At 34.6% G+C, this 24,933-nt stretch overlaps 2 protein-coding genes across 2 annotated transcripts in view; one reads left to right on the forward strand and one right to left on the reverse strand.

Annotated features, from left to right (window-relative positions):
* Positions 1 to 353: 353 nt before the first annotated feature.
* On the reverse strand, positions 354 to 4,276 carry LOC136818007 (calcineurin subunit B type 1-like). Its single transcript, XM_067074379.1, has 6 exons — positions 4,150 to 4,276; positions 3,646 to 3,685; positions 3,055 to 3,231; positions 2,844 to 2,903; positions 1,993 to 2,177; positions 354 to 1,255 (listed from the first exon to the last, which is right to left on the reverse strand). The coding sequence occupies exons 1-6, from the start codon at positions 4,150 to 4,152 to the stop codon at positions 1,208 to 1,210; spliced, it is 513 nt and encodes a 170-aa protein (XP_066930480.1). The 5' UTR covers positions 4,153 to 4,276; the 3' UTR covers positions 354 to 1,207.
* Positions 4,277 to 4,295: 19 nt separating this feature from the next.
* LOC136817763 (trichohyalin-like) overlaps positions 4,296 to 24,933 on the forward strand; it is a gene marked incomplete at its 3' end in the record, with an annotated part of 37,230 nt that continues 16,592 nt past the window's right edge. The window contains 1 exon segment of the mRNA XM_067074091.1: positions 4,296 to 4,378. Coding sequence (XP_066930192.1) covers positions 4,364 to 4,378 — 15 coding nt within the window.

The following is a 24,933-nucleotide window of genomic DNA, read 5'->3' on the forward strand; positions in this document are numbered from 1 at the left end:
ATGAATAGAACAGTCAGAAAGAGGTAAGTCATTGGAATTAACACAAGGAAACAAAATTTTGCAAGAGCTAAAATATCGAGAGTTAAACAGCTTAGTTAGAGGCTGAAGTCAAAGATATATAATTTACACAAAAGCAGACATAAAAACCAAAATTTCCAAAAATAAATTTTGAAAAACCTTTAGTAAGTAGTCAAGTTTCCTCGATAATTAGATTATGATTTTGACTAATTGTAGTAATGGAGATTAATGGAGATCTAAATTCAAAAGAGATGAAGGGTAAAAAAGTGAAAATACAAAATTTTCATGGACGATCTCACTTCAAAATAAAATCAATTACTTTTGATGCACATAAATTGGTATATACACCACAATCTTTTGGGTTAAAAGGAAATTAAAGTTAGACTAAAGACAAACTTTCAATAATACACAAATACTAGAAAAATCAATATCGTTAACAAACTTAGGGCAAAAAGTGCATGTAAAACAAATTTTAAAACAAAAATATATGTACTAGAATAATTAAAAATGGAAAATAATCTTAAACTTGCAATTTTGTAGACAATGTTCCTTTTTTTTTTAAAGAAATCAAGAAAATAATTACTTTAGTTCATCTAACCGTCACAGTTACAGAGGGTCATTTTCTTAAATTCAAAGTGGATTCTAAAAATGCTAATAGATTTTTCAGCCTCCTTTCAAGCTATCATTCTCGAGTTCCAGAGCGAGGTTATACTTTAAACGACAAAGAAATAATAAATACACAATAAATATTTTGTTATGACAATGTCTGAAAACTTTAAATGAAAAATTATGTTGGAATTTTTATAATAATAACACTAATTTTGAATTAATAAATCCTGAACGAGAAAATGAAAAATGCCCCAAATAAAAAAATGATAATTTCAGTAATCGTTAAATTTTACATTAAAATTTCATACAATATCAATAAACATTTGTTTGAAAGTTGATTCAATGGGTTGAACTCGAGTTAAATTTTTCATCTAACTTGATATTCCCAACAAGCCAGGATGATTTAATGAACGATAGACTTCTTTTATAACTCTATCCATTTTTATATGAATAAAACTAAACCATCCTGTTTTCCTGCAGAAAACACGATGAAATCATCTTCATTTCACCATCGTTGGATTTCATACGAGGAAGAACTACCATCAATAAATATACTTTGGGATTGAGGCAATGAACTTTGTTAAACATCAACAACCATTTTTTTATCCACATCCATCGATCCAACAACCTGTTGTAAACACACAGTGAAATGCAATTATTGAATTGGGCTATTCCAGAATTTGTCTGTACCCTCTATTTTGAGGAGGTGTGACGCCAAGGGTGGTCTGGTAAATAAAAATCCAGGGGGATCTAGGGTAAAAAAAATCCAAGGGACGTCCTGAGAAATTGAGAAAATGAAATGCATGAATTGGGCTAATTTCCATAGGGCATAATTAGTCTACATCCCCTGGATTTTTATTTATCAGACCACCCTAGGAGTCACACCTCCTCAAAATCCCCCTATTACTACCAAGGGTAGTCCAAATAATAATAAGAAAAAATCCAAGAGCGTCCTGAGAAATCGAAAAAAAATCCAGGGGGTCACCTTTCCGAATAGCCCATTTACCTTCAAAAAATTATCAACAATTATTGATTATTAATTTATACAAGCTTATTTTCAGAAAAAGGTAGGATCACAAATAGAATTTATCGTGAACTGGGAGTTAAAAGAAGGAAAGTGAAAAGTCAGAAATCCTGAGGCAAGAACACATGATTTTCGGAGACTGCCTTAAATTAAAGAAAAATAAATTTCCCTAAACAAGCTTAAATCAAAAGTAGAAAATCTGACAAGCTCAAATAGATAAAAGCTTTGAAAAAGTTTTCTTTATTAAGCCTCTCATTTTAATAAATTAAGGCAAGGTAAAAGTGTGAAAGGATTAATGAAATCCTGAAACAAAGTGAAAAATAAGGAGTATATAAACTTACATTGCAAAATTCTTCATAACTAATTTTACCATCGCCATCTGTGTCAAATTGCAAAATAGTTTTATCCACAATTTGTTGAAGCTGAACTTCTTTCAAATTATTTCCTACCATCATACGTAAGACTGTAAAAAGTTCACCATTTGAAATGAAGCCATCTTGATTGATATCATATATTTTGAACGCAACTGAAAAAAACACAAAAAAATAGTGTAAATTAATAAGTCAACCTATCAAATTAAACAGAAGCATAACTACATGACACATCAGTATATTTTTAGAAGATTTGTCTAAAAGGCCAAGAAATCTGGTAAAATTCATAAAAATACATCAAATATGGGCCTTACATAGACTTACTTATCCATTCTAGTAAAAAAGTCTTAAGACAATTTCAGTAAAAGTAAATTAAATTGATTTTGGTGAAGATTTTAAAACCCTTTCGACCCTTCAGTTTCAAAATTTATGTGTTTAATTATAATAAAAAATGCTTTTAATCATGTAAAGGCTGTTGCGATTGCCAATTTTGAAATAAAAATTTGATAGGTCAATTTTTGACATTTTCGAACACTTTCTGGAAGTAACTTTTTTATTCAATTGAGCATAACTTTTGATCTAATGAATTGCATTTGATAAATAAAAATGGTCCATTAAAATTTAAGTCTATCTTTCTTCTTCCAATGTTAGGAATGGTTCTTTTAGAATTTTTAGATTTCTAAAAACTAGTTTCAAAGAGAGAAACTTTTTTGTGGCACACCCGGTATTGAAACCAATTTTAATTAAATTTAATTAAATTAAATACATCATCATCCTCCACTATGGAGTTTTCACTTTTGTTTGATCAAAATTTAACTTACATCTTAATTTCTGTGTTTTATCTCCTTTGACACTGAATTGGGAAATTCCCTCGATAAATTCTAAAAACATAAGAATATCATTGGATTTTAAAAAGCAACCAAAAGTGTTAAAAAACATTTTAGAGGCTAGAGGACCTCCTAGTCCTAGTCATTCAACTACACGACAACACAAATGGCAAAAACACAAAAGTGAGTTTTTCTAAATCAATACCTTGAAAGTCAATTTCTTTGTTACCATCTGTATCAAAGATTTCGATGACTCTTTGAACTAAAGGGTTTTGTTGGAGCTCAGGAAGAGACATAAACTCTTCAATTGAAAGGGTTCCTGAGTTATCAGTATCCAACTTCCTGAACCGCTTTCCAAGTCTCTTCAGTTCTTCATCGTCAACTAAAATTTAGATTGAAAGAATAAAGTTACCACCTAATAAAAAAGTTTGATACGTCTTAATATTTTCTAAAATTTGGCTCCTAATTGCTGTACTTGTCAGATTTAGAATTTCATAATAGGGTGTAGAGCTTTGTATAGGTTAAAGAAGAAAAAAAAGAACCTAACTTACAAGCCCGAATAAAAGCCATTTTAATAGGTTAAACTGGGTCAGACTGCTTGCTACAATAGGTTCAAAGTATCAAAATAACATTAACTCAAAAAAGAAAAATTGTTTGAAAAAAAAACCCAATTTTATTTAAACTAAAAATATATGACAGGTCGACATTGATTGAGTGTTTTAGAATTAAGAATGTCTTATCTAATGTATCTTTTTAGAGAATAGGAGGTTTATCTACAACATCAAAAGAAACCTACAATGTGTCACCATATCGGCGGGGAGTGTATATCCTGCACCCTGTAAATGAAACAGAAGAAAAATTCAGACATTTCAAGACAAAAGAGGATATCATTTTTATTTCAAAAACATCTCTACTTTCAGTAACAGTAAATGATATTATGGGACCAAAAAATTTCCTCAACTTAAAGATTAAAATATTATTATTTTTCTCTATTTTTGTAAGAGATATGAAAACAGGACTACTTTAATATTATAGACTTTTATAAAATGAGGAGGACTATTTTATTGTTTCTAATTCATCAACAATGTAACTTACTTTTTTTATTTCAATCTTTTTATTTTTAGCTAATGATAGAGTCACAATTATGAAATCACTCATATCTTTGGTCCCATAGAGAGCTTTCAAAAAAATTGGTGAAAATATGAACAAAATGACAGGGTATAAGAAACTCCGAAAGAGGTTTATATACTTGAGAAGAAAAAAAAATTGCATAATGATTTTATAGAAATAAGGAACTTACCATTTTGGAAGATTAGAATGTCTTTGACAGATGCTAAATCTTTCAAACAAAGTAATAGTTTCCTTTATATTCTCACTAAGTTAAAAAATCTGAAAGATATTAAAATAAAAATACGCATTCATTTCTCTTGGAAAATCATACAAAAAGCATAACCCATTTACTTCAACTTCAAATGTATATGGTATAATGGTTTGAAATATATTATGAAAAATTTATGCTATTTCCTAAGGTAAGTAAGATGTTATAATATTCATGATGTAGATTGACCTGTCACTCTGTCAATGACCTATTGTTTTACCTATGCTTTAGGGATGATAAGCAGCTATTTTTCATTTTCAGATGTAGATTGACCTGTCACTCTGTCAATGACCTATGGTTTGACCTATGCTTTATGGATAACAGGCTATTTCTCAGTTTTAGATAAGTTATTTGAAGAGCTGCTAATTTTGGGAGAAAGTCTCTCTCAACTATATTTTGAAAATGTTGTAAGTAAAAGTTAAAAGCCAAAACAGGATCAGAGTTTTGTTGTCACATACTCAATTATCAACAAAGTTTAAACGCAATATCACAGGAAATGTATTCTTTTGTTGATAGATTTTACTAATAAGTGCAATTCTTTAACCCTTTAAGTGCCGATGTCGTATATATACGACATGGGCTATAAAGGAGGGCGAAGCCCTCCTGTAATGCCCAGTTTGAGTTAGAAATCGTTATTTTTGGTCGAACTCGTAGGAATTAGATTGTCCTTTATGGTCAAGCAAAAAAAATTTCAAAAATGAGTCTTTCCAGCGAGATTTTAAGCAAAAAAGTCAAAAAAATGCAAAAAATTGACAAAAATTCACTTTTTTGAGATTCTGACCGTTTTTTGACTATTTTTGGTCAACGAGTGATCCAAGAACCTCCAAATTTGGCCCTGTTTTACTTTATTCTGTCTTCTAGGGATTGTTTTGAAGTTTTACCACTGGGCACCTTTCCATCAGTTCAGTCAGGTCCGCGCAGCGGGCCTGGCTGCTTTAATTCCCCTAACGTACCCCCCCCTTGGCCGCCGCCCACCACGCCCTTCCTCAATCGGGCGGCGCCGAAGGCGCCCAAAAGAAAGAGGAGACTCTAAGCTATCCAATGAGCTATATACGAGCTTCTAATTCTTTCTAGATCAGGAGATATAAGCCCTTAAAGTTTGAACTAGCGATTTTTAAAAAAAAACTTAGAAAAAAAGACCCTGGCACTCAAAGGGTTAATTGGTAACTTTTATTGCAACATTATCATAATATAGTTTGAGCAGCTTTGCATTTCTGAATTACTTAATTCCTACATATTCTGCCACAAATCTGAAAATAGAAGATAACAGGTTATCCCCTTAGAAGCTTTATCATCCAAGTCCAACAGACCCAAAGAATTAAGAAAAAAGTATTATAGCTTGGATTTCACATATTGAGGGGTCCCCAAAGCCACCAGCATCACACTGATGTTTTGTTAAGGGATGAAAATCAATCTCATAATGAAAAAACAAAGCTTCCCACTTAACAAAATTTAGAAATCAGATCAACAAAGTTTAATTGTCAGGTTTTAGCAAGAGTTTTGTTTGTTTTCTTCAAGGCATAAGACTTCATTTTGTCAAATTGCCAACGAAAACAGTTCAAATTATCATATTTTGCATTGTAGCTAGGGAGAGTACAATTTGGTATGTATTTGTTTGTATGTTTTTTATTGAAATTAATAAGATAAAGAGATAAGATGAATCTACGATATCAACTAAGACTAAAATCTTTAGGATGCAAGCCGATTTCACTTATTGCTTTTAATGGTAGTAATTTCAATTTCAAGCGAATAGCTTATAGCAACAAGGTGCTTGCCCATAGTTACAGGGATTTGTGCAAATAAAAAAAATAGAACATTTTCTAAATCCTCCATTTTGAATGAACCAATAGAAAGGAACAATTTTCCATGCTTTACTTTTTGGCACAAGATTTTCAAGATGAAAATATTAATTTAAGATCATAAAAATCTTGTATCTGAGAATCTTTTGTGGCACTCCAATTCTACTTTTGCATCACATTCTCTCAATTGTCAGAGAATGAAGGTCTAATCACCCTTAGAATCACAGATCGAAACAAATAAAAGATGTCTAGACTAAAACTCCTTCCAGGATTATAAACTAGGCTAGTCTTACCTCTTATATTTTCCCTCTAACATCAACAAATATAATTACAACCAACAGCGAAACCGATGCTTATATCTCCTGAGAAACACTAAAAGAAGATTTTGTGAATCTCTGGATGAAAAGCAAATCACTGACAATAAAAGATTTTTGAAAACTGTGCGCCCTTTTTTCTCTAATAAAGGACCAATAAGTGAGAAAATAACTATCTAGTTAAAAATGATGAACTGATTAAAGATGATATAAAAGAAATTGCAAAAATGTTTAATGAATTTTTCATAAATATCACTGAAAAATTAGATCTCAATCAACCACCAACAGAACCAGTGCCTCTCAATGAACTTTCTGATAGTGATAATATTCTTCAAAATGAAATAATGCTTTTTAGAAACCACCTAGTATACTCAAGATAAAAGAAAAGGTATCAAACAATAAAAACTCCTTCAAGTTCAGAAACACCACCAAAGACGAAGTAGAAAAGATAATTAGTAACCTTAAGACAAATAAGTCTGAAGCGGAAAATGATACACAGCAAAAATAATTAAAAAACACTCTCACTTATTTGCAAGCTGCGTCTCTATATGCATAAATGACTCCTTCAGCTCAAGCTTTTTTCCCAACATCTCAAAGTTTGTGACAGTCACCCCAGTCTACAAGAGAAATTCTAAAAACGATAAAAGTAACTATAGACCAATAAGTATACTACTGGTAATATCCAAAATTTACGAAAGAGTATATCACAATCAAATATCAGAATACTTTGAGCACTACTTTGATGAACAACAATGTGGTTTCAGGAAAGGATATTCCGCTCAAACCTCTCTTCTCCCAATGGAAGAGCTCTGAAAACTAGCCCCAGGGATCCATCCTTGGCCCTCTGTTTTTCAATATTTATATCTGACCTTTTTTTCATTATCGAGGAGACTAACCTTCGATAATCTTTTGACGTTTGAATCGCATATAGGAAATCTTTGTAAGAAAGCTAGTTTGAAAATAACCGCCTTAGCCAGAATGAGCACATATCTCAGTATAGAAAAAAAGAAACACTTAATGAATGCTTTCATTAGATGTCACTTTAATTACTGTCTTCTCATATGGATGTTTCATAGCAGGGCTCTAGAGGATAAAATCAACAATCTACATAAAAGATGCTTGAGAATCGTTTACTCAGACTATAACTCATCTTTTGAAGATCTGTTGAAACTTGACAATGGTTCCACTTTCCATCAACGAGCAATTCAATCCTTATCCACAGAGCTATTTAAATCAAAACTCAATGAATCAGAAAGTAAAATCTTTCTCAAAAACCGATGTAAGATCAAAACGAGAAAAAGGAATTCCTTTCGTAGTAGAGTAGTTGAAAGTGAATTGAATGGAAAATAGTCTTTAGCTTTCCTGGGACCTAAAATATGGGCTACCTTTCCTGATGACTTTAAAAAACTTAAAAACCTAGATGAATTTAAAAAATAAATCAAGCAATGGAGGCCCACTACTTGTCCTTGCCGAAACCGTCGCACCTTTATCCATGACGTTGGTTTTATTGATTGAATTTTAATTAATTTGCAAATAATAGTTGATCTTGAGTATCAACCTTCTAGATAGATTTGTAATTAATAATTGATATTGATTAGCCTTTATTTATTGATACTTTACATCAACTTTAAAGAAAAGAAACATAAACATATATCTTTGCCTTTGTAGCAATACAATGCTGACAAGTTGACACAGCATATTTAACAAGAAGTTTATATCGAAATCTGTAACAAAAATGTAAGTGGTCTCTTAATGAGAGGCCTTTCAGTGCCTTGCACAACGAGTGGCTGTAAAATGTCAACCTTCAAAAGATCTCTTTTATTTGTTTCAATCAGTGATCCTAAGGATCCTAAGGATTTGTAAACTAGATCAATTTTTTAAACCTGATATTGATATAAACACCAAAAAGCTTCAAGAAAAATAAAGATTGTTTCATGAATTTTTAAATTTTTGTTTGAGGCTTTTTCTCATCTTCAATTCTCTGAAGAAAGCCTGAATTTGATATGCAAGAGTTAAATTGTCGACAAAAAGTGCCGCAAAAAGTGGATACATACAGTGGAAAGTGAATTCTTGGTGTTTCCAATGTGGACAGTTTTATTCAACATTCGGTATTGTGTGATAGCATATTGATTGGAACTTTGTCATTTCTGACGATGTCATTTTTGACGCATTACTTAAAAAACTAATTAGCATGCTTTCCACAAAGATGTCAAATTTTTTTAGTAGGTCTTTTTACCCTGAGCCCAAACATGATTTTTTTAACTTGATGTAACCACCACACTGTCAATAACTCTCCCCAGCAATGAAAAATAGGAAGTTGTATGTGAGTGTATGCTTATGATAGATAATAAGGACAGAAAACCAGGTCCTAAGCATGCAAATTATTTTGATCACATTACTTGAAGCGTAATAAGTTTGTAAAATTTTTATGAGAGACACGAGAAAGTTTGCATGCATTTCATTTGTTGTGTAAAATTACTTCTAATTTGGCTGTTAAACTTCTAGTTTATTGGATGAACTTGTTTGATGACAATAATAATCAAGGTTTTCATTAAAAGGTTTGTTTTGACTATTTTGCAGATCTGGTGTCAAGATTAAAGGGGGTATGTCGATAAAAGACGAATCAACAGTACATCTATAAAACAATAAAAACTGTGCCCTCTACTGTAGATCTTTTTCCTTGAGAGAAAGTGATGAAAAACAGTTTGCCGAAGGTCATATTTCTTATAAACTTGATTGATCCAGACGTAATAATTGATTGAACAGTTCAATAACCAAACTAATCAAACATAGTCGAACTTAAAATCGAACAACAAAACTCTTTAATCAAGCTTTTGGAAAGTTGCTGAAATTGTGAGTATTTGATTAAGTTTAACTATACATAAAGTACGATATGCCAAAGTTTGGCAACAAGAAATTTGACAAATTTGACAAAAAACTCTGTTCAACAACAAGCCAAGTTTCAACCTGTTTCAACAACCAGAAAGCACAAATTCTGTTTGAAAAATTCAATTTTAGGCAGAAGAATTTTGGCATCAATCACTACTAATCAACCAAACTGCAAATTTTGTAACTTACCGACATTATCATAATAGCTTCACCCCCTGGCCGAAGGACGGGGGGCTAGTAAAAGGTCTCAGGGAAAGTGGTACCTACAAGTAGCCTTTAGCGCCATGGGTCACCTACTGAGCTAGGGGGGACCTAGTTTTTTACGAACTTAACTAGAGGGTAAATTCTGGTTAAGTGCACTTTTCAAAATTAGTGTGTTTGTTAAACTTTCTTCGTAAACAGATAATGAAAAGTGGTGTAAGAAAGACAATGAAACACATAGCATTTCATTTCCTAAAACAATGCACACATACCTAGGCGCATAACTTGTTGAACAATTCTGATAATGAAGACCTTGCATAGAAATTTGAATCTAACATTTCTACAAAATGTCCATTAACTTTAAATGGTTTCAATATATTGTAAGCAGCCTACCACCTAGAATATTTTTAGAGTAGCAAGGGTCACCTGAATCCTAAGGGCCACCTAAATTTTTAGGGGCCACCTAAAACCTGCTTAAAATATATAAGCCATGCAAATGAAACCCTAACCCTAAACTCTTTTACTCGAGAGAATTAAGTTAACTTTCATCCTTGTTGTTGCAAATACATCCTGTAGATGACTGATGTTGTTTTTTCTGAAAGCTTGATTTCCTAGTGTGACTAACTGGATGACTATGCAAGTTTCCCTCCACTGATGCAAATTACCAACTTCACAGTATTTGGATCAACAGGGGGCATAGTTGCCTGTCCTGCATCCCCAGAGGGGGGGCACTAGGTAGTTAATGAAAATACATCGATTTGCGAAGCGTCTTTACATCACACAGAACAAAAGAAAATAGCAAAAGAACGAAGGAATTACCCATAGCTGCCCATAGCTACCATTTTGCAACCATGGGGAATTGCAATTTTATGGAAATGGGAATCCTCATATTGAATATAACATCTTCTGAAAATTTCATTCTTCCCCATAAATGCGAAAATGATAAATGAAGAAACTTTTGTTTTCTAATCCTCTTTTTAATCTGTCTTGAAGTGTTATAAAATTCTTTATTGAATGACACCTTCTCCTACTAAGAGGTTTAAAAAATGACAGAAACTGTGAAAATCTATTACAAAACCTTTGTCACAACCACGGAGTGCTGACTTTTAGTTTTACTGACTTGTTCTCACTTGTTTGGCTTTCGTAATAAAAAGAAAGTTGTTATTGTGAACTTTGAACACGCTTTAAATGGAGGTATTTCCATTAACTGCTAGGCAAAATTGGGTGCGAAGGGACATGACGCTGGTCAGGGTCCCTTTTTTCAGTGAGGCTGGAACTTCGATTTTTGAGGATTACAATTTTACCAGCTTTTTCGCAATTTTTGCCTCGCTAACCCAAATCTCGCAACCTCTTTACCTTAAGAAAGATCGAAATTAGAGTTTTTCAGCGTTCCGAAAAAAAACGCATGGCAGAAATTTTTTCATCTTCACAGGATCGATTCTCAACAACAAAATACATCTTTTAGTCTTTGGGTTTGTTTCTGAAGTTTTTTCTTCAAAGAATATCGATCACTTTCCTTTTCCCCTTGAGCGATTAGCTCAGTCACATTCTCGCGCGGTTGAATGAAAATGAGGCGGCAATCTTGCACTGAGGGAGCTACTTAATTTCCGCCCTATTTTGCGCCCACGATAGAATGGTCCAAACACGGGGGTATTCCAAATGATAAACTATGTCGTTCTGTAAGTGTTTATTTTCTGAGAGATACAAGTAGTATATTAAATATTATTAACTTATTTATTTAAGTGTTTTTGAGCGCAAATTTAAATATATATGGTTTGATAAAAAAACAAATGATAGCAGTTCTGTTTATTCCTCAAACCCCCGGAAAAATTTTTTTTGCCGACTTAGCTATTTTACAAATCTCGGAAAAGAACTCCCATAGGAATTCCGATATATAAGAAAGTCATAATAATTATAAAAGTTTGTGAGGGAATGTGTGTAATTTATCGATGTTGATGGCTTGTTGATTCTTTAAAGGATAAAGATAACAGGTATAGCTTTTTCTATCCTGGAATATCGAGGTTCCAGCTACACTGTTTTTAGGCTCTGATGATAAAGACAGGGTCAGTAAAATTTACTAATTTTCAAGATATGTTTATCTGGTGGTCGACTTTTGATTATTTTTGACAAATTTCAGGGTGGAAATTAGAAAAATGTTCCATTTTTTGTCTACGGTAACTTGGTCTAATGTCGACACACCTCCTCTAATTCCGACACCCTTTTTATCAACTGAAATTGATAGAAAGATTGAAACTGTTTTTCTTTGTTTAGTGCTCCAGAGAGGAATAATCATTTTTCAATCAGTGATATTCATATTATTCCTGTCTCTAAAGAAGGGTGTCAAAATTAGACGAGGGATGTTGATATTAGACCAACTTACAGTACTTTTTTCAAGATATGTTTATCTGGTGGTCGACTTTTGATTATTTTGGCCACTTTTCAGGGTGAAAATAAGAAAATTATTTGATTTTTTTTCTGAATTAGGGTGGATTTTTCAAACTCCAGCGGCACGTCCCCGTTGGCTCAAGGTCAGCCCTCCCCGGGCCTGCATTCTTTATAGAATTACTTTAGGCGTACAAACTTTCGCGAGGATAAAAAATTGCAAAAAATTGCAAAAAATCACGAAATTCACGACATTTTCTTTCGCAAATTTAATGAAAAAATATTTTTCGCGACCATAAACTTTCGCAAATCAAACGTAAAATTGAGAATTTTCACATGAAAAAATGGCTTACAGGGACAAATATTTCTTGGAATGGCTTGAAACATATTGTCCTTTGACTTATAGTCTTTTAGCAGGCTAAAAATTACATTTTATTCAAAGTTTGAAGTTTTACAGATTTTCTATTTTGTCAAGAATTTTTCGCGAATAAACTTTCGCGAATGGCCCTTCCTAGAATTTTTAAAGACATTTCGCAAAAAGGGCTAAAATTTACGAAAATCGCGAAAGTTTCTGCTCGCGAAAGTTTGTACACCTAAAAAGTACCCTCAAAGTCACGAAAAAACCTCCTTCTCTTCTTGCTTTTGGACCCAAAACTCAATAGACCTTTTTTCAAAGAGACCACCCTGTTGAATAATTATGTAGTCCAGCAGAAAAACAATGATACAGCCATGCATAATTACTGTATCATGCATACAGGTATATGTACCACAAAACCCACAGGTACCTCAAAACCAACAATTTCATTTCAGGAGTTCTAGAAAAATCTAAAATGTTTTTATTAGCATAACTTTTTAAGATTGTGTTGGCATAATAGTTTCTTTATTATTTAAAACAAAATTGAGCATTATTTGGTTGGGTAAAAGTTTTTTATCAAGATTTAACGCTAGAAATCTAACTTCAAAATTTTTGATTTTTTTCAAAAAATGGTCAGACAAGTCACTTGATATTGACTAACCTATCAATCTTTCGTTTTCTATTACCTCTAGGCATAACACAAATATAGGAAAAAAGTCCTAAGTGCTCTAAGCAATGTGTTTATTTTAATTGCTCTCAAAAAACTCCCTTTTAAATTGTGGGTTTTGAGGTACAAATGAGAAAAATTGCGAGTTTTAGAATTTTTTGATGTTGAACACAAAAATATTTATCTATTTCTCAAACATACTTCTAGAGTACAATTTTGTGAAACATTTTCAAGAAAAACTATGCAAAAATACAACAATAATGTTTAGCATATATAACTCAAAAGCTTAAAAAAGTATGGATATTACATCATATTTACTAAAGCTTTACTTTGTTAAACATATTTTCAATTAAATCATAGTCTGGAATGTTTATTTTTTTCCCTCGAATGGGAATGACCTTTAATGGCCCAGTTATGATGTCATGAACTGGGAAAATGCTTATATCTGGTAGATGGTCTGGTGTGTCTTCAAGAACAGTGCCACTCCCAACTTTGGGCTTTAGACAGTGCAATTGAATTGAGTCAACAGCGCCATCTTCACCTTTTAAGAATCTCTTTAACAAACGACCAATATACATCCTTTTTGTTTTCTTGGTGGTGTAGATAGCAGCATACCATCTACCAGTGACTTCAGTCTCTTTGGCGGTGCCAGCCCTTTCCAGCAATTCTTCAGTTTTTGGATGTCGCTTTCATCATCAATTTCATCTTCGGACATTTCACTTTCTTCAGATTCAAATTCCTCACCTTCCTCATCTGATGACGAATCCTCCTCAAACAATTGAATGTTGTTTAGCTGGTAATATCATCAGTGGTTTGGTTCCATTAACTTTACAGCTTGCTTTGCTGCAAACTGAACGATAATGCAATAGTGCAATACTGGGCACTGCTTTAATCCTAAAGCCAAGCATTTTTGTTGCAAACAGGTACATTGAGTTTTGCATTTGATGAATGCTTCTCTGATCTCCTCTCTCTTCTTTGCTTCTTTTTTTTCAGTTTCCTCTTTCAGTTTCTCATCCCTGATTTCTTTGACCTTGGTTGCTACATCTTTAGCCCTCGTTGAGCCGTGAACCTGAGTCACCTTGTAGTTGTGGTTGCTTTCTTTTCATCATGTGGCTTAACCTTTTTTATTGTCAGAAGGTCAGAAATTTCCTCCAGGGACTGAGCCTGGTCTAATTTAGCCTTCCAATAATCACGAGAACCTTTTCTTTTGTCAGAAGGAGACATGATGAGTCTGGAGTTGATGTAGATGTTGATGGAGGGATTTCTTCTTGTATACATGCTGCTGCTCTGTCAAACCTATCTTGCTGCATGAAGTTTACACTCAATCCACTTGATGTTATTCCAACCCGCTTGGCACATGAAACTAATGTATCTTTATCTGCCCATTTAGGCCAAATCTCTCCCAAGTCATAAAAGCCTCACGATTTATGTTCTGCATGGGATTAAAAAGGGATTCTTTAGCTTTTCGGTATTCATGGTGGAGATTGCACTGTAATTTCAACAACTTCAAATGCTTTGTAAAAGTCTTTTTTTCATAGTAAATAATAGTTTCATTTGCTTCAATTAATGCCTAAATCAGTTTGATTTGCTATCCAGACAATGTAAAAAAGTTTCTATCATTTGCAAAAAATAACTATGTGTGGATGTTTTGTAACTTTCACGAGTGCTAACAACAGTCAATGCAGTTTCCATAATCATTTCAACACAATTAGGAAAACATGTAAGCCTTAATTTTTACATACAAAATACCTATATGAAATACAAAATCAATTGTCAAAAAGTTTCAGGTAGAAATATAACAAGGGGAGAAATAATTTGCAAAACTCCCTTGTGGGTTTTGAGGTACATCTATTGTGGGTTCTGTGGTGTAATAGGTAATTCTATTGAGACTAACTTATCAACTTATGAATAGTTCTAAAACAAACTTACCTAGATGTACAGGTGCAAAATTTTACCTTGATTGACCCAGTGGACTTAAAGATATCATCAATAATAAAAATGTGGGTTTTGAGGTACGTATTCAAAAAAAGTGAAAATTTTAAAAAGCAATGACATAAAAACAATCTAACATATGACATTGAAAAATATCAGGAAGAACTCTTTTCATGTGACTCCTCGCACCATCAAACAAGTTTCTTGATAAAGGCAGCCCAAAAAATAATTATTTAGATCAGAAATTTAGTGTGGGTTTTGCGGTACGTATACCTGTATTGTAATAATTAATGCATGGTTGTATCATTGTTCTTCTGCTGGACTACATAATTATTCAACAGGGTGGCCTCTTTGAAAAAAGGTCTATTGGTCTATTTGGTGCTTGATTCGCTGGTACTGGCTGGTACCTTGTCCTGAATTCAGAATTTGAAACTTGGCGACTATGGCAGGGTCAAAAAGGACTGGTAGAAAAATGGGAGAGGGTGTTTTAAGAGGAGAGCACAGCTGCCAAGATTTCCCCCTCTCAAACTCTCAAACAGTTAAACTTATCATCAGTCAGTTACATCAAAATGCCTCGAAAATGTCAATATGAAAATTGCGTAATCAGAGAACGTATGTCTCGCTCATTATAAAAAAGCCGAGACAAACTTTCAATAATTGGATTGTAACATCGAGTTAAGTCTCTTTTGTTAAGTCACCAGGGGGTAAATAAAACAGACCTTGATACATTTATCGTTCGTTTCAACTTGACGATTCGTTTAAAACTCAGCCTCCTAAATATTTGGGGTAGGTAAAATATGTACAAAGAAATTCATACTTTTCCAACCGGCCAATCTTTAAAAAAGTAGCGAACAATAAAATGTAATTACCCTTTCCAAATAAACCTCTTCGGTGGCGAGCATAGTCTACTCTGACGTAATTGTAAAATTTATGTAATGGGAGTTTGACATAGTAATGTAATGTTGTTTGGGGAATTATGACCCCCTATGAAGTTCTCTAGGATTCCGATTGCATTTATTCAGGTTGATTTTTTATGACTTCTAATGGTACTTTTTCTAACGAGTTTGATACTCTGTTCTCACACTTATGTCTTTTTTTTTTCGCGTCCTTTTCCGTGATTACTTTTATTTATATTTTTAAAGACAGATAAGAAGGCATATTGATGTAACTGTCAGTGTTGCTATTTTATTTGTGTTTGTAGTATAAGCACTACACTGCACACACTACATAAAAAAGGACAAAGCATTGGAGAAAAACTGAGCAACTGATTTACTTATTCATGAAACATATAAAGTCAAAAAATACTTGCAAAATGACAAGAGAAGTGTTGTAAAATTGAAATTTCTTCGTAGATTCCAAAGCTTTGGCTCTTCCCACTTAGACATTAGAGTTTCGGATTCGGATCTGCTCCGTAGTCCATTAACAAAAAAACAACCTTGAACAAGGTTTTTTTAGGGAGACAAATACAAGATTTTATAGGTTATTATATTATGTAAATTTACGCAATTTTATACCATGTAATGCCTTTAGGTGTAAATATATCTCAAGTTTTTAATGCAATATCGATAACCTTTTTAAGTGTGAATCAAAGTTGCATTTTGCTCATTTTACTGTTGAATCTTGAAATCTGACCCCCTGTTTTGAAAATCAATATAAAACCGGTAGAAAGAAACGCCGGTAGCACCCGCCAGCATTTGCATGGGTGTTGTTTTCCCAGGGTGGGAGGGGGTGGGTCGTGTAACAGGAAGAACTTCATAGATAAAACTACTCAAAGAAATTTTCATAAAATAAAAGTAAAAATATTTCTTATATTCATTATTTTGTGTCACTATTAATATTATGATAATCGTTTATTCATTTTTTCTTTAGTTCTGTAATAATTTTTCAGTTTCTTCTAGGTTCCCCATTGTATTAGAGAAATCTATTTTTTTTTTGTAAGGGGTTATCCTGCTGTGTTGCAGCGAAAATATATTCAATTCAATTCAATTCAATTCAAGTTACAGACGCCCCCACCTCTTCAGGGCGTGCTAGCTTTATTAGAAAAAATTTGATTTTGCTCCTTGCTGTTTTGTTAGAAAACTTCGAGATGCTTCGAGAGAGTTGACACAATATGTTTCAAACTCAGAGTTTCATGGTGCCACTGACAGCACTAAGGTTCAAAATCTGACCATGTACCACTGCACGAAATAAGGAGTTTACGCAGTTCCGTTTACCTCAGTAAACCCGTGCGCAAACCTTTGTAAACATAATGTTTACAACGGGTTTACACTCTGCGTAAATACGAGGTTTCAGTTCTGTTGTAAATGTCTAAAAGTGAACTCCCTGCATTGCGTAAATTGGATGTTTACAAACGAGTAAATATGAAGTTTCTGCATTTGTAAATCTAAATGCGATCTTTACAAACAGTTGTAAATTTGGAGTTTACTGACTTGTAAATACGAGGTTTACAATGTAAAAATTATTTTTCTGTCAGTGCGCATATGTGATATTTACAGTGCAGTAATTTGAGTTTTACGCATCCTTTAAAACAGGTGAAACTATATTCGCGCATCTCAGTGGACACGAGATGATCTCGGAAGACCTCCCACAAGACGCCTGGCCAGTCGTCTCGAAGACTTCTGACAGACGTACTGAAATGAAAGACCTATCAGACGTCCCTGAGATGTCTTTCTGGGTGTCTGTTTGACGGATATTTGAGGTCGAAATGACGTTGAGTCTAGTCGATTAGACGTTCTGTTTTATTTATTCAAATGACTTAGTTTAAACTATTAAAAATTACAAAAATATATTTCAAGGTCTTACAACCCAAAATTATCTCAGTTACTAATGAAAATTGTGTACCAAAGTTTTTTTTGGTTAAAGGTGGGAGTCACATGAAGCTTTGAGATTTGGTGAAAAAATTATCGATTTCGGGATTTTGCGCGTTTAATGACCCTTTACCCTTTCTGAATACACCCTGAAAATTTTAAGGCCGTAGCATTTATATTTCTTGAGATATAAGGTTTTTTCTAGACCCTGATCTAAAGTATTTTCCTTAGCAACGAAAAGTCATACCCGTTGCTAGGGCCCGATTTCTTTATGGCTGATCTAAACATAGGATCATGACATACCAAACGAAAGATCTTTTTACGCCCTTTTCGGGCGTCTAAGTCAATACCGCCTTTTTTTCGCGAGATTTCCTAATATCAAAGATGGTAACCAAAGAAGTGATATTTTTAAAAACATACAAATTTTGGAGGCTGTCCTGCCAGTCAGCAGTGTTTTTGACTGTGAAAGCTGCTTTAATTGGGAAATGTTGGATTGACTGATGACATTTTTTACTCTTTAATGGCATTCTTCTCAACTAGGAAAGCTTGAGTTAGATGAAACCAAAGACTTGATTCTCAAACTCAACGTTTCCGATATGAACTTAGTTTGACGACGACACCTACCGAAAAACTTTGAAGGACAAAGAGACGAAAGGCATATTCAATGATGTATCTATTTAAAGGTCCAAGTGTTTAGGGAATTGAAAGCCTGGAGGCTGGTTTAACAATTGTGTGTGATGAATTATTAAAGCTAAAGGTCTGCGACACTCCCTTCGCGCCCCTCTGCTCTGGCTGGATTATATTTACATTCAGGAGAAATCGTGCACGGCTAGATGTCCAAGTGGATTCTTGTATCACAACAGATCAACTTTAAATTAACTATTATGACTGATAGAATCAGTGAGGAAAATATACTAGGATGATCTATTACATTGAAAATATGGTATTTGTTGTGAAAACACACTAAATTGACTTAAATCAATGTTGACGTGGAGTTTGGCGCAAAATTTTAAGGATTGGCGCACATCACGTGAAAGTGATAATTTGGAATTTCTGGACTATTTTGATATTTGAAAGCCTTTTCTAAAGTATATAAAGTAGAACTTTATTCCATTTTTGTCAAACAGAGAAAGAATTTTGTAAAACGGTCGATTTATTACAGAGAAATAGAGATATATATCTACTTCTGACTTTACGGACCGTTTTCTCAAAATAGGTTTCAGGGGGTTTTCGCACACCTTGGCAACGTTTTCTCAGGATTGGAAAGAGTTATGATCATGAAATTTTCAGGAGTTGCTCCATTTATGGCTTGCTATGGAATGAATGGATTAGATTTTTGAAAAAATCTAGAAAAATCAATTTTCAACTTTAAAACTCAAATTTTCCATTTTTTAGGTTCCAGACCCCCTGGAATGAAATTTTGAAAAAATCATCCATTCATTCCACAGCTTATCCAAATACTAGCAACCTCCAAAAAAAATTTTTGGAATAGCTTTTATAGATTTTTCTGAAACGCTTCCAAAGTATTTTGATAGTGTATTACCCCCTGGCTGATATTACCCCCGTCTTGGCTATTTTTAGAATTTTTTTTTAATTTTTCACATTGTCTATTGTTATATTACATTTCTGGAAAGTTTCATTTAGAAATCTTTTCTGCTTCAAAAGTTATGATGAAAAATGTAAAATTTCAATTTTCTCCATTCTTCATGTGACTCCCACCTTAAGTTTGACTAAGTTTTTTAATGTTCCAATAGTTTATTGAAAGTTTTTTACTACAGTATTGTACATGTTTTCTACCAGTTGAAAATGACAGGTCACAACAGCAAAGTGTTCAACCAATTGATTTCCAATGCAGTATTTCAACCACCTTGATAACAGTTTTCGAATAATCAAAAAATAAGTCAATTCATAGAATTCATCCATTCGCAAATAAGCTTGAAAATTCATTTGATCTTTTACTTTTGTCTTATTTCTCATTGAAAATCAATCCAACATCATGTTTCGAAGGCTTCGAAGACCGCTTCCTTGAAGGTTTGCTTTTGTGATTCCAGGCATTGTGATTTTCCTTGAAGTTATTATGATGATACAAGATTATATTCTGTTTTGTAATTCATTTCAACTCCATCAATTTTTATCTAAAAAAAGAAAATACATAAGAATATTAAAAAAGATACAAAAAATCAAAATCAGTTTTCTACGAAAAGTTCTAGCAGCACACACTTCTTCAAACACAAAAACAAAAATCTCACAAAATTTGATAAGTTTTTCAGAGAGAGAGAGAAGAGAAAGCTTTTATTCAAATTCTTCATTTTGATTGGTTAAAAAGTTAAAAAAAGTTAACAGCATGAAATTCCGAAGATTCCAGAGCCTTTTTAAAAATAATTTTGATGGACATTTTTATATTAAAAATCTTCTTTTTTGATTATACAAGCGATTTCATAGATATCAAATTGAAATAACTTATGTACCTTTAAATGTTGATGCATACTTTTCACACCCCGTTGGCTTCGTCACTTCCTTTGTTTACTAGGAACAGCTACACAATCTTTTATGTTGAACTTTTTCACGAGTGGGTGTTTTTCACACATTTCATAATAGCGCGCGTCTTTTTAACATCATTAATATACAAAACAAAAGCAAATTATGCCGCAATGAAGGTGTTATTGCGAAAGTTTAGTTTTACAGTCCTGCGTAAAACTCGTTACTCTTTTTAACAAAATATAGATTGCGCAGAAGTGATATTTCTGCATGCGTAAACTTCACATCAAGTTTACACTTGCGCAGAGAAGATATTTCTGCATGCGTAAACTTCGCATCAAGTTTACGCTTGCGCAGAGAAGATATTTCTGCATGCGTAAACTTCACATCAAGTTTACGCTTGCGCAGAGAAGATATTTCTGCATGCATAAACTTCATAGAAGGTTTACGCTGCGTAAACCTTTAGTAAATATCAACTTTACAACAATGATAAAATGCGTAAACGTCTTATTTCATGCAGTGTACGTTTTTGGTTACTAAGAGGAAGTGTTACTATAATGTCAGAAAATTTCGCAAGTCAATTTTGAGTATTTTATGGGAATTTAACTTCGCTAATTGGGCTAATTTCTCTTAATGTAATATTTCACGGGATTTAATTTCGCGAATTTTTTTTTATGATGATATAATAAAGAATTGTTTTGGTTTTTCTTATAAAGTGGACATTGAAAGATTATATATATGATTGCCAAAGCTCCTTGCTATAAAAACTCAGAAAAAGAGAGTATTTGAACATTTTTGATAAGTGAACAAAAACAAAAACAATTCGCGAATTTGAGTACCTTTGATCTTTTTTCACGGGAATTTGATTGTGAAATTCTGGCCGCGAAAATTTTTGACATTAAAGTAACAGGATCAGGTTGACATTACAGGGCCCATGGGCACCAAGCCTATCAGTGAGAGTGACTGATACGCTTGGCGCCCAAAGTTAAATTTACAGACCGAAAGTAGACCCCGCCTAATTCTCCACCCAGTTTCACTGATACGCTTCGCATCCAAAACGCGTTAGAACCTAGACCCTTCACTGATACGCTTTGCACCCAAAACATCTTAGAACCACACCCTTCCACTGATACGCTTCGCACCCAAAACGCGTTAGAACCTAGACCCTTCCACTGATACGCTTCGCACCCAAAACGCGTTAGAACCTAGACCCTTCACTGATACGCTTCGCACCCAAAACATCTTAGAACCACACCCTTCCACTGATACGCTTCGCACCCAAAACGCGTTAGAACCTAGACCCTTCACTGATACGCTTCGCACCCAAAACATCTTAGAACCACACCCTTCCACTGATACGCTTCGCACCCAAAACGCGTTAGAACCTAGACCCTTCACTGATACGCTTCGCACCCAAAACATCTTAGAACCACACCCTTCCACTGATACGCTTCGCACCCAAAACGCGTTAGAACCTAGACCCTTCCACTGATACGCTTCGCACCCAAAACGCGTTAGAACCTAGACCCTTCACTGATACGCTTCGCACCCAAAACATCTTAGAACCACACCCTTCCACTGATACGCTTCGCACCCAAAACGCGTTAGAACCTAGACCCTTCACTGATACGCTTCGCACCCAAAACATCTTAGAACCACACCCTTCCACTGATACGCTTCGCACCCAAAACGCGTTAGAACCTAGACCCTTCACTGATACGCTTCGCACCCAAAACATCTTAGAACCACACCCTTCCACTGATACGCTTCGCACCCAAAACATCTTAGAACCACACCCTTCCACTGATACGCTTCGCACCCAAAACGCGTTAGAACCTAGACCCTTCACTGATACGCTTCGCACCCAAAACATCTTAGAACCACACCCTTCCACTGATACGCTTCGCACCCAAAAAACGCGTTAGAACCTAGACCCTTCCACTGATACGCTTCGCACCCAAAACGCGTTAGAACCTAGACCCTTCCACTGATACGCTTCGCACCCAAAACATCTTAGAACCACACCCTTCCACTGATACGCTTCGCACCCAAAACGCGTTAGAACCTAGACCCTTCACTGATACGCTTCGCACCCAAAAATTTTAGAACCACCCTTCACTGATACGCTTCGCACCCAAAACATCTTAGAACCACACCCTTCCACTGATACGCTTCGCACCCAAAACGCGTTAGAACCTAGACCCTTCCACTGATACGCTTCGCACCCAAAACGCGTTAGAACCTAGACCCTTCACTGATACGCTTCGCACCCAAAACATCTTAGAACCACACCCTTCCACTGATACGCTTCGCACCCAAAACGCGTTAGAACCTAGACCCTTCACTGATACGCTTCGCACCCAAAACATCTTAGAACCACACCCTTCCACTGATACGCTTCGCACCCAAAACGCGTTAGAACCTAGACCCTTCACTGATACGCTTCACATCCAAAACGCCTTAAAACCACACCCTTCCACTGATACGTCTCGCACCCAAAACGCAATAGAACCACACCCTTCCACTGAGTGTATCGCCTAGCGAGGGAAAAGAAAACTTTTCGATGTGAAGGTTCTAATTATTTCTCTCAAAGTTCAGTGTGTAGAGGACCATCAAATAAAACCTGGAATATGGATAGTATCAATACAGACTAATTATATATCCAAGGGGAGGAAAGCGAGATAGGAGCTTTTTTCTTGGGGGAATTGACAAGATCAACTAACTGCAATCAGAACAGATATCAAGTCGCAATGAAGATAGAGAAGACAAATTCTAAAATCAAAGTAACTAGAGTTACTTTGATCAAAATCAAAATGAAGATCGACATTGCCGCAGACGTTTGAGTTGTTGGAGAAAAAAAACATCTACCTTTATTCAGAATCCAGCTGAAAGATTTGAGTAATCATGATCGAAAGTTAGTTGGACCATATGGTTGGACCAGATAAGCATAGATTTAAATGACACGGGTGTTTTGTTACGAGCCTGAGTTGGGCAAAAGTCAACGTTTGAAGTGATATACGTCTGTGACCAAGTACCCACTCCACTACTTGGACAACCAGGAATTGAAGCTTTTTTACAATCATATCAGGAATCCACTTGGTGGAAGACCAAAAGTAGATCAAAAGTAAAATTATAAATAGTGAGAATGACTTTGTAAAACATTTTAAAGAGATTTTGGGAGTCTAGGGCAAGTGAAAGGAGGGCTATTTCACATTGATGTCGACGAATCAGCCACACCATTCCACATTATCTTCACCGAGAAAAGTTCAAATTCCGTTACTGGAACCATTGCGAATGGAGATTGATCGCATGCTGCATCCAATAGTAGAAGAAATCATGATCATGATAGCAGATTGAGAAAAGTTTTAGGACGAATGAAGGACAACAGAGTTACATTAAATGCTGACAAATGTGAATTTAACAAGGACAGAGTAGAGTCTTTGGAATTTGCTATATTATCAGAAGGATAAAGCCACTAAACGAACGTGTAGAATCAATAAACGTTTCCCCTAACCCACAAAATGTTACAGAGCTTAAACGCTTCCTAGGAATGGCACAACAACTATCTCGTTTTTGTCCAAGATTGTCTAAATCAGCTGAACCACTTCAAGGATTGCTTAGTGACTGAAGATCACACAAAAACGTTTAATGGAGGTTAAAAACAGTGTTATGGGAAGTCTTGGGGACAGATGGGAATCTAATCAACGGAATAAGTGTAATACTATACCAGAAACATAAATACGATTGGAAGTCTGTTGATTGTGCTTCAAGATTTTTATCCAGAAGTGAGAAAAACTACTGTCCCATAGGGTGAGAGAATTTAGCTGCTACTTGGGGAATGACGAGAATAAACTTATATTTACAATTTATTTATTTACATTAATATATTTCCCAGCTCTACCGACCTATATGAAACAATCATGCTTAACATTTTACAATTTATGGAGATCTTTTTCCCATTCTGTGAGCAATTTTTTTTTGAAGTTGGCGACAGATGTTGCAGCTACAACATCATCTCCAAGACCATTCCATATGTCAATACTTCTGTAGAATAACGAATTTGTTTGATACCCTCTGACACCATCATTTGCAAAGTTTCTTTGTTGTTCGTAATCGTGCTGACGTTTCGGGCGTTTGCGAAGGACAAAATTTTGACAGGCCAATGATTTATCATAAACGTGAAGATGTTTATATACTTCAACCATATTGCCAATTTTACGTCTGATTTTCAGTATCGGAAGGTTAATCTTAAGGAGACCGTATTCGTAAGATTTGTTCTTGTACCCGCTAACCAGTCTCGTGGTCCTTTGCTGAACACTCTCGATGGCATCGATGTGTTTGATGAGTCGTGGAGACCAAACGGTTTGAGCATACTCAAGACGAGGTCGGACGAACGCTATAAAAAGAGTGCGGAGCATTTCTGGTGAAAGAAAGTCAAAACTTCTGCTGATCAGACCAACGATTGAGTTAGCTTTCTTGATTTTACCAAAGATGTGTTCTTCAAAATTCAGTTCCCCGACGATAATCACTCTGAGATCTTTTTCTTGATCCACGTGCTCCAGGATTAACCCGTCTATGTTGTATGGATGGGCATGTTTGATGTTCCAAAATTTTCCCAGTGTTAGCACGTGGCATTTATCTGGGTGGAATCTGAGTGGCTAGTCCTTTGACCATCTTTCCATTGCGTCGGTATCATGTTGCAAGCGAATGGCATCTTCAGCACTATTTATCTCCTCAACAAGCTTAGTGTCGTCTGCAAAGAGGTACATATCAGAGCTTGTAACCTCAGGTAGATCGTTGATATATAACACAAAAATTAATGGACCAAGAACACTTCCCTGTGGGACACCGCCGAGTACTTTACCTTCCTTGGATAGTTTAC

The sequence above is a fragment of the Clytia hemisphaerica genome, unplaced genomic scaffold (assembly GCF_902728285.1).
Source record: "Clytia hemisphaerica strain Z4C2 unplaced genomic scaffold, Clytia hemisphaerica genome assembly, whole genome shotgun sequence".
NCBI classification, from domain to species: Eukaryota; Metazoa; Cnidaria; class Hydrozoa; order Leptothecata; family Clytiidae; genus Clytia; species Clytia hemisphaerica.

What these genes read in the sequence shown, in the direction of transcription:
- LOC136818007 (XM_067074379.1), bottom strand. An exon ending in CAAAGAAATTGACTTTCAAG is followed by an intron (nt 2,904 to 3,054) that starts GTATTGATTTAG and finishes TTATGTTTTTAG; the next exon opens with AATTTATCGAGGGAATTTCC. An exon ending in GTTATGAAGAATTTTGCAAT is followed by an intron (nt 1,256 to 1,992) that starts GTAAGTTTATAT and finishes TGTTTACAACAG; the next exon opens with GTTGTTGGATCGATGGATGT.